Source organism: Primulina huaijiensis, chromosome 8, assembly GCF_012295235.1.
Source record: "Primulina huaijiensis isolate GDHJ02 chromosome 8, ASM1229523v2, whole genome shotgun sequence".
NCBI classification, from domain to species: domain Eukaryota; kingdom Viridiplantae; phylum Streptophyta; class Magnoliopsida; order Lamiales; family Gesneriaceae; genus Primulina; species Primulina huaijiensis.
Genome location: NC_133313.1, coordinates 2,529,044 through 2,546,554, shown reverse-complemented (window position 1 = coordinate 2,546,554; position 17,511 = coordinate 2,529,044). Strand labels below are relative to the sequence as shown.

The 17,511-nt window shown below is 35.1% G+C and overlaps 2 protein-coding genes across 2 annotated transcripts; one reads left to right on the top strand and one right to left on the bottom strand.

Annotated features, from left to right (window-relative positions):
* Window positions 1–5,667: 5,667 nt before the first annotated feature.
* Window positions 5,668–7,670, top strand: LOC140982929 (uncharacterized). The gene is made up of 2 exons (XM_073449718.1): window positions 5,668–6,998; window positions 7,268–7,670. The coding sequence occupies exons 1-2, from the start codon at window positions 5,668–5,670 to the stop codon at window positions 7,668–7,670; spliced, it is 1,734 nt and encodes a 577-aa protein (XP_073305819.1).
* A 1,752-nt stretch (window positions 7,671–9,422) lies between these two features.
* On the bottom strand, window positions 9,423–13,025 carry LOC140983068 (AT-hook motif nuclear-localized protein 1-like). The gene is made up of 6 exons (XM_073449965.1): window positions 12,728–13,025; window positions 12,190–12,548; window positions 11,193–11,260; window positions 10,608–10,739; window positions 10,338–10,499; window positions 9,423–9,981 (listed from the first exon to the last, which is right to left on the bottom strand). Exons 2-6 carry the CDS (start codon window positions 12,539–12,541, stop codon window positions 9,691–9,693), a joined length of 1,005 nt encoding a protein of 334 aa, XP_073306066.1. The 5' UTR covers window positions 12,542–12,548; window positions 12,728–13,025; the 3' UTR covers window positions 9,423–9,690.
* Window positions 13,026–17,511: the final 4,486 nt, after the last annotated feature.

Sequence of the window (17,511 nt, the reverse complement as noted above, 5' to 3'; positions counted from 1 at the left end):
AAAGAGAAATATGATTGTGTTTTGTTTATTAAATTATTATTTGTTACACACATGTGCCCTCGCTCTAATATTCAGATATTAGTTATACACTACATTATCATCGATCCATTTCCCAAGCTTGTTCTTCTGCTGAGATTGCTCCTTCAAAAAATAAAGCTCTGACTCGAAGATCAGCAAGAATTTCTCATCCACCATCTGTAATGGCAAGAAAAATAAAATAAAATTTAGGTACTAGTTAAATGAACGCACTCAACTAAGGTTTCTTTTTTTTTAAAAAAAAAACCGTGGTTCTATGTTGGAATAATCCGTTAATTATATAGACTATTAATTTTGTGGCTGTGACAGAGAGGAATTAATTGGATGGGGTTTTAGTATAAATTATTTTATGACGAATTTTTGTTGCCTTAATCATTTAGCAAGGGATTTAGATTGAATTTATATAAATTCTTTAGTTTTAGACTTTAGTCTATACCTAGGGACGAGTCATCCCTTAATTATAGGCAAATGATTGGTTGGTGACATACAACAAATTAATGGTGGTGAGTTCTTTTGAATGATTGACACATGTTAATGTTTTGTCATAACGATAGAAAATTTTGAAACAGAAATATGTATTCAGACGAAGAAGAAACATGTGTTCAAGTATGACATTTGAGTTTTTCTCTCATCTCATAGGTTTTGAGTACTTAGTTCTATTATACTTGTGAGATATTTGTTATTCTGTATTAAGAGTGTGTATTCTCACCATAAAATATTATAGTGAAATTTTTTTTCATTTTGTCCGTATTTTTTACCTTAATAGTTTTTAGGGGATTCTCACGTAAATCTCGTTATCCAATTTTATACTTTATTTTCATATTATTATCTCAAGATGTCGTACCTGAAACCGACATTAATTTTTGAAAACTCAATTTTTTCAAAACACATAGTTTTCTCTTTTCCTTAACAATGCAATTTGGGATGCACTAACACAAAACTTTGTTTAATTCTCACAGAGACGGGAAAGGGAGGAAATGTTCTATTAAACTCTCTTTGGGCTAATTCATCACCCTTCTAAATACTTTAACTTGGCACCAGACTTTACGCTGGAATGATAAAGAAAAAAAAACCTCGGACTATATTATCAAGTGTTGTGTTCAAATCCAAAATAAATTTAATAAATTAACCCTCTTGAAAATATTATAGTGAAATTTTTTTCGCTAATATGTGAATCTAAACAGACTAACCCGTCCTTCTTCAAAATATTGATAAAGATAATGTTGCTATTGAACGAGATCCTGGATTATGTATGGAAATTTGTGGTGTTCTATCTCGCAATTATCTTCTCGTAAAAAACATTCAAGGACAAGGCTATGAGGGACGCTAGTACTATGCATATTATGTTTACTGCTTGCTTTGCTCATCATTTACAATTAATATTAGTGGCGACAGCTCAAAGTGTTATACCTATCAAACATTTCTCACACTTAGCTGTTATAGTGCGGCAATGATCGATTACAAATTGCTCAGGTCACTCGAATTGCTATCTACTAATGATCTTGAAACTGGAAGAGGAAAAAATCAAGTCGGGACATCACAACGTCCAGGAGATACACGATGGGCTCTCACTTCGTAGTTTTCTTATTTTGTTTGATCCCGTTGTATCGTGTATTTAAGAACAAAACCAAACCGAGGTGGCTGATGGAACTTTTTGCTATCGACATTGGCGCAATCAACATTTTCAGAATGTGCGTGCTAACTCTTTCAAGAGTTGTGTCATTCATTGCGATAAGAAAACAAAAGAATTACTATCTTGTGGATCGATTAGACTTATTTTGATTCTGCCCTCAGAGCGTGCATTTTCATCAATGAAGATTGTCATTACGGAATAAGATGGAAGTTGATTTTGTGGTTAGTTCATTATCGATGTACATTAAAAAAGAGATTGCTCAAACTTTCACTTATGACTCAATCATCGGTGAGTTTGAAATCATGAAAAAAACATGATAAATAAATAAGTAAATATAAATTTTATATCTATTATTGGCATCATATGTTACTTTTATTTTGTGTGAGGGTTGAATTTTATTATTTTTTCTGGTACTGAATTAAGATTTAGTCAGGTCATCTTTATGTTGGAACTTAGAACTAATGGAAGTTAAAAGAAATGTTTTTTCAGCATGAATCGAAAAGAAATTAGAGAACAAGAAGAAATGAGTTTTTGTTTTTGTTTTTGTTTTTTTTTTTGTTTTTTAAGTTTTTTAAGGTGAAGGAAATGAATTTTAATTTGAATCCTAACCATGATACACGTGCTTTGAAGGCCGGAGACAAACAAACAACTCGGGAATGAGTCATAGTATTTGATGTTGATGATAATAATCATTGAAACACACCCAATCTATATATCAAACATCATACAATAATTGTACTACATAAATTATATATTGTCAATAAAATATCAACTGTCTACGATAAGTAGCAAAATCAACTGCATGTGCATTAAAACAAATGAATAACCGTTTTAAGTTATTATTTACTGCATCAATCTCACACAAACAGTTCGGCAATACCATCTCGATCTATCACAACATCCATTTTTTGTGTCTTGAATATCATGCTCACTAAAATTATCGCAAGCTAAAGACACGAATCTCGTGGTTCTTTCGTCGGATCTAGCTTCTCGGGGACTTCAGCGTCTGGAATCGTGTTTAATCGGGAAAGTGTTCGCAGCGAAGGAGGTCAATAGAGAAACTTTTCGTACCCAGATGCCTTGGATCTTTTCGTACCCAGATGCCTCGGATCTTACAAGCAAAGAAATGTATTAATATTGAAATGGTGGGAGACAATTTATTTTCTCTGGATTTCAATTCTAAGGTAGACAAGAAAAGGGCACTGCTTGATGGACCTTGGAACTTCTTTAAAGATTTGGTTATTTTTGTGGAGCCACAAGGGTTGCAAAACCCAGCTGATATGGTTTTCGAGGAAGTTCCATTGTGGATACAATTGCACAATCTTCCATTTGCTTTTAAGCAAGCAGATATATTACGTATTCTTGGGGAAAAAGTAGGGAAAGTGATTGATGTGGAAGCGGAGAACAGTGGGCTTTGTGTGGGAAAGTTTGCGAGAATCAGAATACTAAAAAATATTTCTGAACCCCTTCTCAAAGGATTATATGTGACGATTCCAAGCTCTATGGAGGAAGCGTGCATTGTCCTAATATATGAAAAGCTACCTAATTTTTGCTTTGGTTGTGGAAAATTGGGTCATATTATGAGAGATTGTGAAGATGGGTCAAAAGACAAAAATGCTCTGCCTTTTGGTAATTGGATGCGAGCCCCTATATCTCCGGCTTTACGCCGTCAAGGCATTAATCTATGGCGTAATACTGATACAAACTCTCAGTCGGATCGAGGTGATGGAACTGAGTCTCCTTCAGATTCTGAGCATGGGAACTATAAAAACCTGTTGCAAAATGGCCAGGTTAACTCTGATTTAGCGGGCGGTAAAGCAAGGGGAGATAATGAGTCTGAGGCAACCCCGAGCCAAGGAATTGCAGAATCTAATCATTCCAAGAATTTGGGATCTTATGGCCCAAAAAAGGAGATCAGTAGAATGCGAGAATTGGATACAGATAAAGAGTTGAAGGTAGGGGAATCTGAAGCTATTAAGAAAGAGAAAAAACAGTGGAAACGTCTTGCCAGGGGAGAATTGGCAAAAACAAAACAACAAAATGTTTTGGTGGGACCTGGAGGTGGAACCAAAAGATCACGAGAAGATCAGGAGATTTTGGATTCGACTAACAAGAAAACAAAGCACAGTCCAGGTTCTATTATTTTATCTGTTGAGGAATCGGCGGTGGCTGTTTCACAGCCCCGCCGAACATTATGATTTGCTTAGCATGGAATGCACGCGGGCTTGGGAACCAGCGTGCATTTAGAGATTTCAGGCGACTTGTCGCCAAAAGACGCCCATCTTTGGTTTTTATTTGTGAAACTAAGTTGTATCAATCTCAGTATGCTTGGTGGAGAACTTATTTTCCGATTAAGGGTCTTTTTGCTGTAGACTGTGATGGTAGGAAAGGTGGTCTAGTGTTGATCTGGAATGATCCTTTGGATGTTAAAATCTGCTCCTATTCGAATGGCCACATTGATTGTATTGTCAGTCATGACCATTATGTTTGGAGATTTACTGGTTTTTATGGCAATCCTATTCCTTCGGCTAGAGTTATTTCTTGGAACCTTCTCAAAAAATTATGTTATATCCCTGAGCTTAATCATCTACCATGGTTAGTGGGAGGTGATTTCAATGAAATCCTCTATGAAAGCGAAAAATTTGGAGGTTCTATGCGTTCTCTGTCTCAAATGTCAGCGTTTCGTGAGGTGATCAATTTGTGTATGCTGAATGACTTGAATTTTATTGGAGATAATTTTACTTGGAGTAACAAAAGACATATTAATGGGCTGATTTGTGAGAGGCTGGACAGATTCCTTTGTAACAATGAATGGCAATCTTTGTTCCCCATGGCCGAGGTCTTACATCTGGATTACTACAGCTCGGATCATAGACCCATCTCAGTAAACTTGAAGATGGGATGTGAGGTAAACTTCAAAAAAGGGCAGAAAAGATTCAGGTTTGAACATAAATGGATGATGGAGGAGGACTTTAACTTGATCATGGAAAACTGGTTGAGTCAAAGTGAGGGAAATGATTTACCCAGAACTTTGTTCAAGTTCAGTGGAGTCTTAAAGGAATGGGCAGGTTCTAGGTTTTCCGATCTTTCTCGAAAATTCGAGGCGTTAAGAAAAGAACTTGATGCTCTTATGAACCCATTGATGGCCTCTAGCAATGAAAGACGAATTATTGAGCTAGAAAACATCATTGAGAAGTTAGATATGCAGGAAGAGATGCACTGGAAACAAAGGGCTCGCACTAACTGGCTAGCACAAGGTGATGGGAATACCAAATTCTTCCATTCTTTTGCTTCGCAAAGAAAAAGATCTAATCACATTAAAGGGTTGATTGATGATAATGGTCAGTGGGTGGAGGATGAAAAAGATATTGCTGATGTAATGCTGAATTTTTTTTGCAAAACTATTTTCCTCAAACCATCCTTCTGCAGCAGATATTGAGGAAGCAACTAAGAATATTTCCCCTTTGGTGGACGAAGCTATGAATGAAATTTTGCAGGAGCCATACACTGAGAGTGATATCTATAAAGCTTTGTTTGACATGCACCCATCAAAAGCTCCTGGTCCAGATGGATTCACAGCTCTATTCTTTCAGAAAAACTGGAGTATTGTGGGTAGGGAAGTTGTATCTGCTTGTCTATATATTCTGAATGACAGAGGCGAACTTGATGGGTGGAATGAAACGAACATAACTCTGATTCCCAAAGTGGCAGCTCCTGGAAAACCGAGTGATTTTCGGCCAATAAGTCTATGTAATACGTGCTATAAAGTTGTGGCTCGAGCTATCACAAACAGATTGAGATCTATTCTCGGCAAAGTCATAAACCAAAACCAAAGCGCCTTTGTCCCTGGAAGGTTGATTACAGACAATGTTATTATTGGTTATGAATGCATACATTGGATCCGTAATAACAAAAGGAATAAGACTGGATTTGGGGCTCTTAAACTAGACATGAGCAAGGCATACGACCGAGTGGAATAGAAGTTTTTGGAAGCAATGATGACCAAGCTGGGGTTTGCTTCGAGCTTTGTGGCTCTTATTATGAGATGTATCTCATCAGTTGTCTACTCTATTAGAGTTAACCAGGCTGTCTATGGTAAAATTCGCCCTCAACGTGGTATTAGACAAGGTGATCCTTTATCGCCATATCTGTTTACAATATGTGCTCAAGGCCTGTCAACGATTCTCACTCAAGCGGAGCATGTTTCCTTGTTTCAGGGAGTTAAGATTGCATCTAATTTCCCTTCTATTTCCCACTTGTTTTTTGCCGATGACAGTCTCATATTTTTTCGTGCTTTGGACACAGAGTGTCTACATATTAAAAAGTGCCTGCAGATTTACGAAAAAGCATCGGGACAACTTGTGAATTATGATAAATCTGCACTCACCTTCAGCCCGAGTGCTTCAGCAAATACTATTAATGCGATCAGCAGAATCTTTCAGATTGCGGTGGTAAAGGGTCATGAGTTATACTTGGGGCTTCCTACATTTTCATTGCGAAGTAAAAGAATCCAATTTGCAGGGTTGAGGGAGAGACTTCTAAAGAAAATAAATGGTTGGTCTTCTAAGTTATTTTCAGCTGGGGGAAAAGAGACTCTTATCAAGTCCGTTCTACAAGCGATACAGTCGTATGCAATGTCATGTTTCAAACTGCTTGTTTCTCTGTGTCTTGAGTTGGAACAATGCTGTTTCAAATTCTGGTGGAAGTCCAACTCGTCTGGGGAAGGCATGCATTGGATCAAATGGAGGAGTATGTGCAAACCTAAACAATATGGAGGTATGGGTTTTCGGAGCCTATTGGATTTCAACCGAGCACTGTTGGCAAAACAAGTCTGGAGGATAATTTGCGATCCCGCATCGCTCATGGCCAAGATTCTTAAAGCTAGGTATTTTAGACATGGTGACATACTGACTGCTCAGTTAGGATCGAAACCTTCGTATATTTGGAGATCAATACTGTGGAGCCGTGGGTTGATTCCGAAAGGTGTTCGATGGCGGGTTGGGAATGGTCTTCGGATTAAAGCATACCCAGGTAAATGGATAGCCTCGTTAGCTTCTGGCAAAAGTTCTATGGAAGGATCTAATGAATCGCTGATGGTTAGTGAGCTAATATTACCAGACAGAACTTGGAATGTGGATAAGGTACGCAGTTTATTTCCTTCTTTTGAGGCAGATAGTATTCTGGATTTACCATTGCATAATCATAACACAGATGATATTAGATATTGGAAATGGGGTCGGGATGGCCAATATTCGGTTAAATCTGGTTACCTTCTCGAGATAGGGTGTTTTGATCCCCATGAATCTCAGTCGGGTTCTGGAATTGAGTGGTGGTGGAAATTTATTTGGAAATTAAATATTCCACAAAAGGTTAGGATTTTCTTATGGCGTGCTTGTAATGATCTATTGCCTAATGAAGGAAATCTTTTCATGAGACACATTTTGTCATCATGTTGCTGTGGCTTTTGCGGAAATTACATAGCATCTACCAGCCATAGCCTGATTTTCTGCCCCAAGGTGTGTGGGGTGTGGAAAGAAACCATTTTCTGGAGTAGATTGAAGGGCTATAAGCTTCTGTCTTTTTGTATTGTGGAATCAGTGTTAAAGATGGATACTCGATGTCTGAGTTTGAACACTTTGCTATGCTTGCGTGGGCTGTATGGATAGGGATATGCAAGGCTAAGCATAGTGAACACAGCTCACTACCTGATTTGAAAGTTAATTGGGCCATATCCTATCTCAGTCAATTCCAGGAAGCTCGCAAAATGAATGGGACTCTTCAGGAATCATCTTTAAAGACGAAATCAAAGTGTTGGGAGCCTCCTCCTTCAGGTCATCTCCGTCTCGATGTTGATGTAGGATTTAATGAGATATTGGGATTGTGTAGTGCAGCTGCTGTGATTCGCAACCATCGGGGTATTATCTGTGCAGCAGCTGCCGAGTGCTACCGATTGTCTGGCACGGTTTGGATGCGAAAATCCGGGCGATCAACTTTGGAATGACTCTGGCATTACAAAGCGGCTTTCACAGAGTGTGGGTTTTTTCAGATTCACTATCGGCAGTCCAGGAGGTGCACTTCAAGAAAGTTGGTCGTGATCCTCATGGTGTTTTAGTTTCCAACATTTTAGAAAACCTAAAATCTGGTAAATTCTATGGGGTTAGTCACATGTTTAGATCAGCTAACAATAGTGCTCATTGCTTAGCTATTTTTGGTTTGTCCCACCCTTCACCTGTTCGTTGGGTGGGTTCTTTGTACCCATCATGGTTGATGGATGTAACATCGTTGGATGCTATTAATGTTTAATTGTGTTTTCTCTCAAAAAAAAAAATGAAATAATAAAATAAAAAAGCAAAAAAAAAATCCAGTGATCCACCTTGTCCCAACCCGCCGTCCAAACAGGCTGATCTGTTTCGGCCATCCTCAAATATGTCATTAAATGACAACGCTTATTTTTCATGGCGGACGAGCTGGCCCGACAGACCTGACCCGTTTTGACTGCTCTATCAGCTCTCTACTACATAAATTATCCTCTCCACACGAGTATTCTAAGTTGCATTTTCTTATCTCAAATAGATGTTTGTTTTATATCTTGAAGCATAAATTCTCTATTTACAATTTTTTCACTACAAACAACGAAAATCTTTTTGTTATCTTTTTTACACATAAATACGAGCATGTTGTCTCAATCAAATACTTTTTAATATATTCTCTACACTCTTCATCATCCTTGAATGCTTATCCCTCACCACAAATACAACGAAACCAAGAATCTATGGAATTCATTACGAGACATCTTGAAGCTAGTCATCACTTGTGGAATGTGTGCGATCTTTTTCGACCCTTGCCAATTTTATAACCATAAAGTCGTATTAAACATTCAAGAACCAAGTTAATGAACGGAAAAAAGATATACCAGGAATTTTTAAAGTAGCTTCATATAAATGCGAGGATGAATCATATTAAGGATATCATAATCATCGTTCAAGGTCACATACATCTTGATATTATGTTATTGTAGAGTTATAGATCGACAATTAATCTCCTCATATTTTTTCCAAGACTAACATATATATTCATCAAACTACAATCACTGAAAATTGAAATCACAAATAGTTGTATATTGCATTTTCATGTACCAAAAAACGCAAGGTTTGAAGATGTTCCAAGTCCAGATTTCCATTCTCCAGAAAATCCATTAAAAAAAAAACAAGCTTCGGTGTCGATACTGGAGAAGGATTTCGAACAATAATGTAGAAAGTTGATGTGAGATGATTAATCTTGTTTCATCAATTCAAAGGATTTTGCTCAGAAAAACTTGATGGGAGGAAATGGTTCCTTCATTTGTGTTTTACGGAGTTGAAATAAAGAATGGGTCCAAGGAATGAGAACATTTTTGGGAAATTTACCCATAAAACAACCTTTTGGTTTATAATATATTTTGGGTTTTTATTCATAGTAACACTATTTGGGAAAATAAATATTTTACACTTACATAGTTGATCTTTTATTTTATTACACACAGTTGATAATTCTAAATGCACAACGATATCCAAAAATAGTTATAAAAATATCCATATATAAAAATATCAATCAAATAAAAAAAAAAATAACTAAAGTTGTGCTCTCCAAAACCAAACCCTTAAAAAACAGCAAAATCCCACAATTCAATTCGATTCAGAGAGACAAGATTCGATGCTAGAGTATCCTTGTCAAATGGGATTTTTTTTTTTAAATTATAAATTCCAACTAAAACTTAAAACAATAATTCAGTTTCATGCATACAACAATATTAATACCAAAGTTACACACCAGAAGAGAAATCAACAACTAAGCAGGAAAACTCCTATCCTAGTACTACTTAACAAGAAACCTAAATAACTTCGTTTCAAGTCAATACATCATGCTCTACTACACTGCCATGACTGCAAGTCATTTTTCTGTAACGGGTCAGAAGAAGTAAGCCTAAATATTCAATAAAACCACAGCTAAGATTAGATACAGCCACGATAAACACGTATCAGTCAGCAAGTTATTTCGTGGCTATGCTCTTCAGAATCTTCGCCAAATAATGAATCGTTGTTATCAATGTCTGTGATCTTGGAGCCTTGTATGGAGTTTATTGAAGACAAGTTGTTCCCTAGGAAGGAGACTGGGGGTGTCAGATTTGGATTCGGCCCGTTGAAGGATACTTCATATCTTTCTTGGGACATAGGGTTGGTGGAGCTGGGGGTAAATGCTATGGTGTTCTCACGATTTGGTTTCTTTGGCTTCTGCTCCAGCTGGTGCCCTGGAAGAAAGCTGCCGATTACAACCTGAAAAAAGAAAGAAAATGGTTGCAACATCGTGATTCTTGAAAGAAAATGGTAAACAAATTACGAGGTTAAGAATTCAACGTTCTTTAAAGTTCCTAGACACGAGCAGATCGATCATGTGACACTAATTCTAGAACATCCATTACTGCTATGTTGAATTGAAAATGGTTTCACATAAATAATACAGGCCAAGAATCATCTCGAGATTGTATTTATGCAAAACAGAAACATTTTACATGATAAAAACGTTACTTATTTTTCAAAAATTCAAATATAAATGCTCATTTTAACATTCAATTACGACAACAGTAAGACTACACTTGTATAATTTACATTTAATAGAAAAATTCTCAAACCTGAACAGAGCCTGCTGCTACCAGCATGCCAGCCAGGCTTCCCCCCAATACACGGCCATCAGGACCTGCCAGAGAGACGCTCATCCCACCGGTTCTGCTTTTCGTGAATCCATTGTCATTTGGCATAAACGAACCCGTCAGAGATAGTAATTCAAAATGCCCCTATGGATATCACAAAATCAAGATCCAAACCATAAGTGATAAGTATATTCCTGCATGATTCTTGCGAGCTTACAATTTCATAAAAGTTCAACAAAACATTGCCCCTACCTCGTATGTCATAGTACCGCCTGAAGAATCAGGTTGACGCAGGGTAACATTAGAGACAGCACCATTTGCAGCAAGAATGCAAATGGCTCTAGACCCTTGCTGAGAAAAGGATATTATCTTCATAGTAACATCCTGACACATAATAGAAAAGCTAAAAATTATTTTAAGCTATACTGGACATAAGATAGGTATGGAATAAGGTAAAATCAAATGCCCACGAGTAATGAATTGGACTGCCGACTGCTTTTCTGTAGGTTTAACAATCGATTATGGTTAATTTGAGAAAGCATTTAGTCAAGAATTTAGGATACGCCTTTCTTACGTAGGGTACGCAGGGCAAAATATCACAAGGCACACTGAAAGCTCTCTCAGATGATAAAGTATAAAAATCAAGAATTACTTTATTACTAAAAGTGAACTGAGATAAATTCCATTAGAACACATCAGAAAGTGATACAACGGCATATTTAGAAAACAAGTTTTAAGAAATTCTATTGGATATCATGATTAGACAAGCAAAGGTTTATTTTGTTGGTGAAAAATCAATGTAAAGAGGACCAAGAGACTTGTTCTCATTACAAGTACCTCGCCAGCATTAACAGTGATGACATGGGGTGTAAAACCCCCACCAACTGAATAAGCCATCGTTGCCCCTGCAAAATATAAAAGAATAAAGGGAAAATCCTGTTAAATTTTAAATAATCTTGAAGAGCAATCACATAAAAATTTTGTGATCAAATGCATTGATTTTTTATAATATTCCTGACATTTTGATCCACCTTGCAATCCAAGATTTTTATGTGTTAATCGAACTAACATGCATTTCATAACACACAATAGTAGTTAAGGAGGATTCTTCCTCTTCAAAATTTTTTGTCTCCCCTGGAAGCCAATGTAGATGCAGATGGTTAGTTCATCAATATGAACACACAAAAAAGGTGGTGACATACATTCTCGTTTACAAAATGCACAATTCTGCATACTATTGGTAAATCATCAACAAACAAAGAAAAGATAGACGTCCTAAGCTTTAACTGAGTAGCAGATAATGGTTGGTATCAATTGGTCAAAACAAGCATGCCTGATCACATGTTCACTTTAGCAAATAACATGATCAAAGATGCCTCATTGTTGCGAATTACTTCAATGTCACGGTAAATCCCGTCTTTCTAGAGTCAATGCACACATGTTACACCATACAATTCATATCCTCATCATTACTCGATCAAGTTCTTTATTCGTCCCTTGTTCTTTATGTACACTTCAATCATTGAGTATAAAGATAGATATGAGTGCTGTCACATCAGCTCAAAAGAAATCTCCAAAACATGGCTCATTCTCACAATTCACATGGCCCTTGTCCAGAGCATCAATAAAACGCAGTCCAACGTAGGTCCCACAAAATCCAATAGGGAGTTGCACATCACTGTGGTGTAGGCAAGTGCAACCAACTTGTTCGGGCCGAGTAATTGATTTCCAAGAATCTGAGCTCTACATACCTTATGTAAAATGTAATAAAAACAATACCTATTCAAATCATGCAAACTAAGACAATGCAGAAAACACCAAACAGATAGATTACCTGGATTCCCCAATTCCAACTTATTTTTCTTCTTGAAAGTGTTCACTTTTCGGACCCCACTCTGTTTCCAGGCTGAAAAATCGCCGGAGAGCGGAATTGAAGCTGAAATTGGCATAGGTGACAGTGCCACGATAGAACCATCTGGTGCGTACTTTCTCGGTCTTCCTCTCTTCTTCATCCCCGTTGGTGGCGCCGCCACATTTTCCGGCGTTGCCTCCGTGAGAGGCTGAGCAGTCGATCCACAACCATATTGGCTAGTATTTTCAACCCTTGGCTCTACCATGTAGCTCTGGGGAGCTTCATCACCTTTCAGTGTAACCCCAAAACCATTCAACCCTTCTTTTTCCTCCATTTATATACTAAGCAAACAGAAAGCAACAATATCCTTAAACCCTCAAAGATTCTTAAACCTTAACCTCACAAGTATAAAAAAGATCTTTACCTCAAACACTCAAGAGTAACTGAAAAAGCCACCTTTCAACAATAATTCTGGAAAAATAGAATCTTTCAAAGTAAAACAAGTTCGAATAGGAATTACCCAGAAAATTTTACAAAACCCCACTTCAGAAAATCTTGAAATCCAAGAATCAGGCTTAAATATTCTAAGATCACCCCAAGTACAACCGAGCTCTGTTCCAAGAATACCTTGTACTACAAATTTCTTAACTCACCTTGTCTCAATCTCTGCCATTGCAGAGCAAGGACAGAGCAGCATAAATGAAATGGAAAAAATTCAGAAAATTGGATGATATAAAAAAAAAAAAAATTTGTTCTTTTTTTCCTTTTATTTTTTTGCAGTCTTGTAAAAATTAGGGTTTTGCAAGAAAAAGTGGAGGAAGGAAAATAAAGTTGGAGAACATTAAATTTAAAATAATTATGAATTATTTAAATAATTGGAAATTAATTAGGTGGGTGGCAATATTTAAATTGCAAAATTCAAAGTATTAATTACGGTTAAGAAAATGGTTTCAAGTCCGGCTTTGAAAATTCAATTAATTAAATATTTTCAAAAATGACCAAATTATATCTAATCTAATTGAATATAAAAATAGGGGAAAAATTGAATTCTTTCTTTTTCTTTGTTATTTAAAAATAGATATTAATTAATTGAGTAATGCTTGACGTATGTCTTTGTGTACATTTTGGTTTACAATTTTGTCTTATCAATTACAAAATATATTTAGCTAACAAGATATTTATTTTTTTTCATGGACAATTTTGTATTTGGTAAGAAAAAATATAAATTAATGTAAATCAATGTGTAATATGTATATATAATATTTTTCTAATTAATTTTTTTAAGCAGTAAAGTTAACGTTGTAGAATACCATATTTTTTAATATATGACTCGTTCTTTGTCTTTTTAGGTAAAAAATAGTTAACTACTTAGAAAAACTACCTTGAATTTTGGGATGTTTTTCTGTAGATACAACTATGTGCAATTTAATGTTATGATTACTGTAAATGAATATTTTCTTACCACTCAATTTAGAAAGACCAAGCAAATTCATTTATAGGAAGCCATACAAAGAAGAAAAAATGGAATGATAAATAAAAGAACAAGAAAATTAATATATATATGATGGACACCTAATTGATTTCTTTTGCCACATTCCGACACCTAAGGAAAATATACGTTCTAAATTGTGCCTATCATGGTATGTCAAATTAAATTTTGTATGTGCGCTTAAACAAAATCACCCACCAACCTAATTAATTAGAAAATTCGGTTCAGTTTTATTAAGAAGTTCGGTTTTAGGATGTGTATTGGTTCTAAACTTTTAATAATTTTTGTGGAGTTTAAAAGTCTAGAGGTATTCAATCTAGACTTTTATATACTCTATAAAAGTTTAGTGGTATTCAATGTAAACTTCTGTAGAATTTTAAAAACTCATGTGATGTTCAAACTTGACTTTTAAAAACTCTGCAAAAGTTTATAAGTATTCAAGATGTCAATAGACCTTCAATGACTCCATAGAATTCTATTAAGTACAAGAATTAAAGCCTAAAATGTAACAATAAAATGTCAAAAAATGTTTTTGATTCAACCTAAAGATTTGAATGTATATTTAATTGAGAAATCTCTCAAACTCACATACTCAATATAAATACTAAAATTTTCATTCTTTTCTCTTCCATTTATTTTTCCTTTTATTTATGCTTTTAAAAAACATATTTTTTTTATTGCTAACAATAGTTTAAAATCAAAATTATTAACATCGTTCATTTTATTTTTGGAGTTCCAGTCACAAAACCTCATAAAATTTTATTTATTAAAATTTTTAAAAAATTATTACACTACATAATCAAAAATTATAATATTTTATTGACTATAAATTGAAAATAATAATTATTTTTAATAAGTAAAATTTATTTTTTTATTAATTATTATACAACATTTGATGTTTAATTATTTTCTATAATTTAGTTAATCTGTATCTTGATTTTGATTATAACTCAAAATTCTTGCACATGATATTTTTCATTAACTTTATATATATATATATTGAGAGAGTGAAATATTTGAAATAAATAAAAATTATTCACGTTTAATTGTTAGTTCAAATAAATTTAAAAAAATCACAATAATAAATTACAAAATCCATACGGTTCTATAATTTTTTTTACAAATGTCAATAAAAAGCATGCAAAATAAATCTACAAGATTATGTTAAAATCTTTAAAAATCTATGAGATTCTACAAAAGTAAGTAAAAATCTATTAACTCCACAAAAGTCTGTTATTTAAAAAAGTCAACAAATCTTTGCAATGAATACACCCCATTAATTTTCAAACATATTGGTTGAATCAGGTCAGTTTCGGTTTTTCTCGCAGGTGTTTTTCCTTTAGAATATCAGATAGTTTACGGTTGTCTTCTTCGATCTACATTCTTACAATTAGATCCTTCAAGTCACATATCATTTCTCTTGTACTCGAGATAATTTTGAAAAATGCTTCCATGATGACATGAGTTTCTCAATTATTGCATTAACTTAAAAGAGTTAACTTATTTGTATACTCTGAACATGCAAATCATGTAGTATCAACTGCAAGTCTCGGATTTGGATCAAAAACAGCCTTGAAATCCACATTTTGAAATTTAGAAACTTATCTACAATGAATTTCTTTATACCGGCATCTTCCGTCCTATATGTCTTTTCCAAATATTTCCACAAGTCCCTTACATTCTGGACTATATTATACACATTGTATAACGTCTTGTCCAAGCTATGGAGAATGTAGTTGCAACATAAAACTCACCGTTCTTCCATGTACCACATGCAACCCTCTTATATGCAACCATCTTATCTGTGTAGGTTCCCTCTTCGGAAATGGTTGGATCTTTGAGACCCGGAGTCGAAGAAGGCGGAGGGTGATCGCCGATGTCATGAGATTACATGGACAATGAGTGGCTTTTGATAGAATTCTAGGTGGAAGGAACATGAATGAACCGATCTTACACCGAAAAGAGAGGGATTTCAAAACTGTTCAGGTATGTGACTGTGCAGTTAAGGAGTACTTACAAGATTAGATATGTACAACTCATATCAATAAGGTGCATCTTCTTTTCGGGAGCTCGTCACATAAAAATTTTAAATTTAAGCGTGCTTGACTTGGGGTAATTTTGGGATGTGTGACCCCCTTGGGAATTTCTTAGGGTGCGTATGAGATAGGACATAAGCACGCTTGAAAGACGGTACAGTAGGGACAGTTGTTGAATCTGGGGCGTTAAAGTTGGTTTTCAAATTCTTCACGTTTTCTTCCAGGTTTAAGGTAAGTGAGCTTGTTTTGAAATTATAATTTCGTTTATGAATTATTTCGTTCTACGAAAATTACGGTCGAGTGCAATTCTTCTTCTACCCCTTCTTGAATTTGATATGATTATCATACGTTTTAAATTTTGGAACAGTGAGGATTCAACTTGATATGGGTGGGAATCCCAATATGAGATATATTTATGTCCCTTATACGGTTAGATTGTAACTGTTATACGACCTCACCCCCTTAGAAGAGTAAAAATTAGGGACTGATATCAGTAAACTATGGAAAGTAGAAAAATCTCAGTGCTTTGGCCAAAATTATGCTTATGGTTATGATGATGACATATTATGAGAATCATGTTATGCATGATATGATATGTGGTTTTCGAAATTTATGTATTTTTGTTATGTATGTGCTCGAAAGACCTCTGCTTACTGAGTGACGATCATATCACTCACCCCTTACTCTACCCTCCACAGATAAGTCAGAAGAAAAAATAGAGGAAGAAGAACCAGACATCAGTTTTGGGGCTGGTATTGTGACAAATGAATAAGTTAATTAAGTTTTGTTCTTTTAAGTTTTTAATTCAAATTGTAAATGCTTCCGCATATTCTTATCGTTTCAGAGTTACCGTTGTAAAAACGATTCTATTTGATGGTATTTATGATATAAAATGGTTTTGTGTTATACTGTACTACAAGACTTGTTGTTTGACGATCATGTGATTATTGAACAACGTCGGTATCGACCAACCTTGGTCTCGAGGCGTGACAGGATCCCTCTCACTCATAAACTTATGCAGAGTGGTGAGATAAAACATCTTTTGTTTCATCTCTGACACCCACAAACTTTTTCGGATTTTCCCGCATGCACCGCAATAACAGTTGGTTGAACATGAACAGTAAATGATGAAGCAATTTTAGAATGCATATTACAAATCGCTTTAAAATTGTTGGTACTGTAAGATATGAAAACCTGAAATTGTTGCTAAGTTGTTTTAGGATATGTTGTGATAAACTTTATAACAAGCCTGAGACTGGAAGTAAGTCGATGCTATAGTTGGATTTTATCTTTTTAAGATGAATTTTTCAAACACAAGTGCTGATGGAGTATGAAAATCATATCTCAAAGTAAAACGATTTTCATAGGAGAACTCCAAATTACAAAACAAGACGAACAAAAGATACTTTCGAACTTTCTGTTACAAAGAACGAAAATTATATACAGCAAAATGTATTGGATGAAAATATATGTATTTTTGAGTTTTTGGCAGTCTGAAAAAAATTCAATTGGCCTTTTGCATACAAGCGTCAATGTCACGCACGGGCTCGAGTACGATCAGTGCATTGAGTCTCCCTCATCCTCGATTGGCTCTCACATGATTTGACTTTAACTAAACATTCAAAATGAGCTTAATTACCAAGTTTAAATACATACAACTTTCCATTTCATTTCCTATATACATTAAAATTTAAAAAGAGCTTAATGACCAATTTTAAATAATTAATATCTCATTCACCTGAAATCGATTTTGAACAAATTAATATTTTAAATTTTTTA

Excerpts from the sequence above, each read along its gene's own strand:
- LOC140983068 (XM_073449965.1), bottom strand. The coding sequence starts at position 12,541 with ATGGAGGAAAAAGAAGGGTTGAATGGTTTTGGGGTTACACTGAAAGGT. Across the intron at positions 10,740-11,192 it reads TCACTGTTAATGCTGGCGAG|GATGTTACTATGAAGATAAT; the intron begins GTACTTGTAATG and ends ATTATGTGTCAG. Across the intron at positions 9,982-10,337 it reads TAGCAGCAGGCTCTGTTCAG|GTTGTAATCGGCAGCTTTCT; the intron begins GTTTGAGAATTT and ends TTCTTTTTTCAG.
- LOC140982929 (XM_073449718.1), top strand. The coding sequence starts at position 5,668 with ATGACCAAGCTGGGGTTTGCTTCGAGCTTTGTGGCTCTTATTATGAGA. Across the intron at positions 6,999-7,267 it reads TCGGGTTCTGGAATTGAGTG|TGTTAAAGATGGATACTCGA; the intron begins GTGGTGGAAATT and ends TTGTGGAATCAG.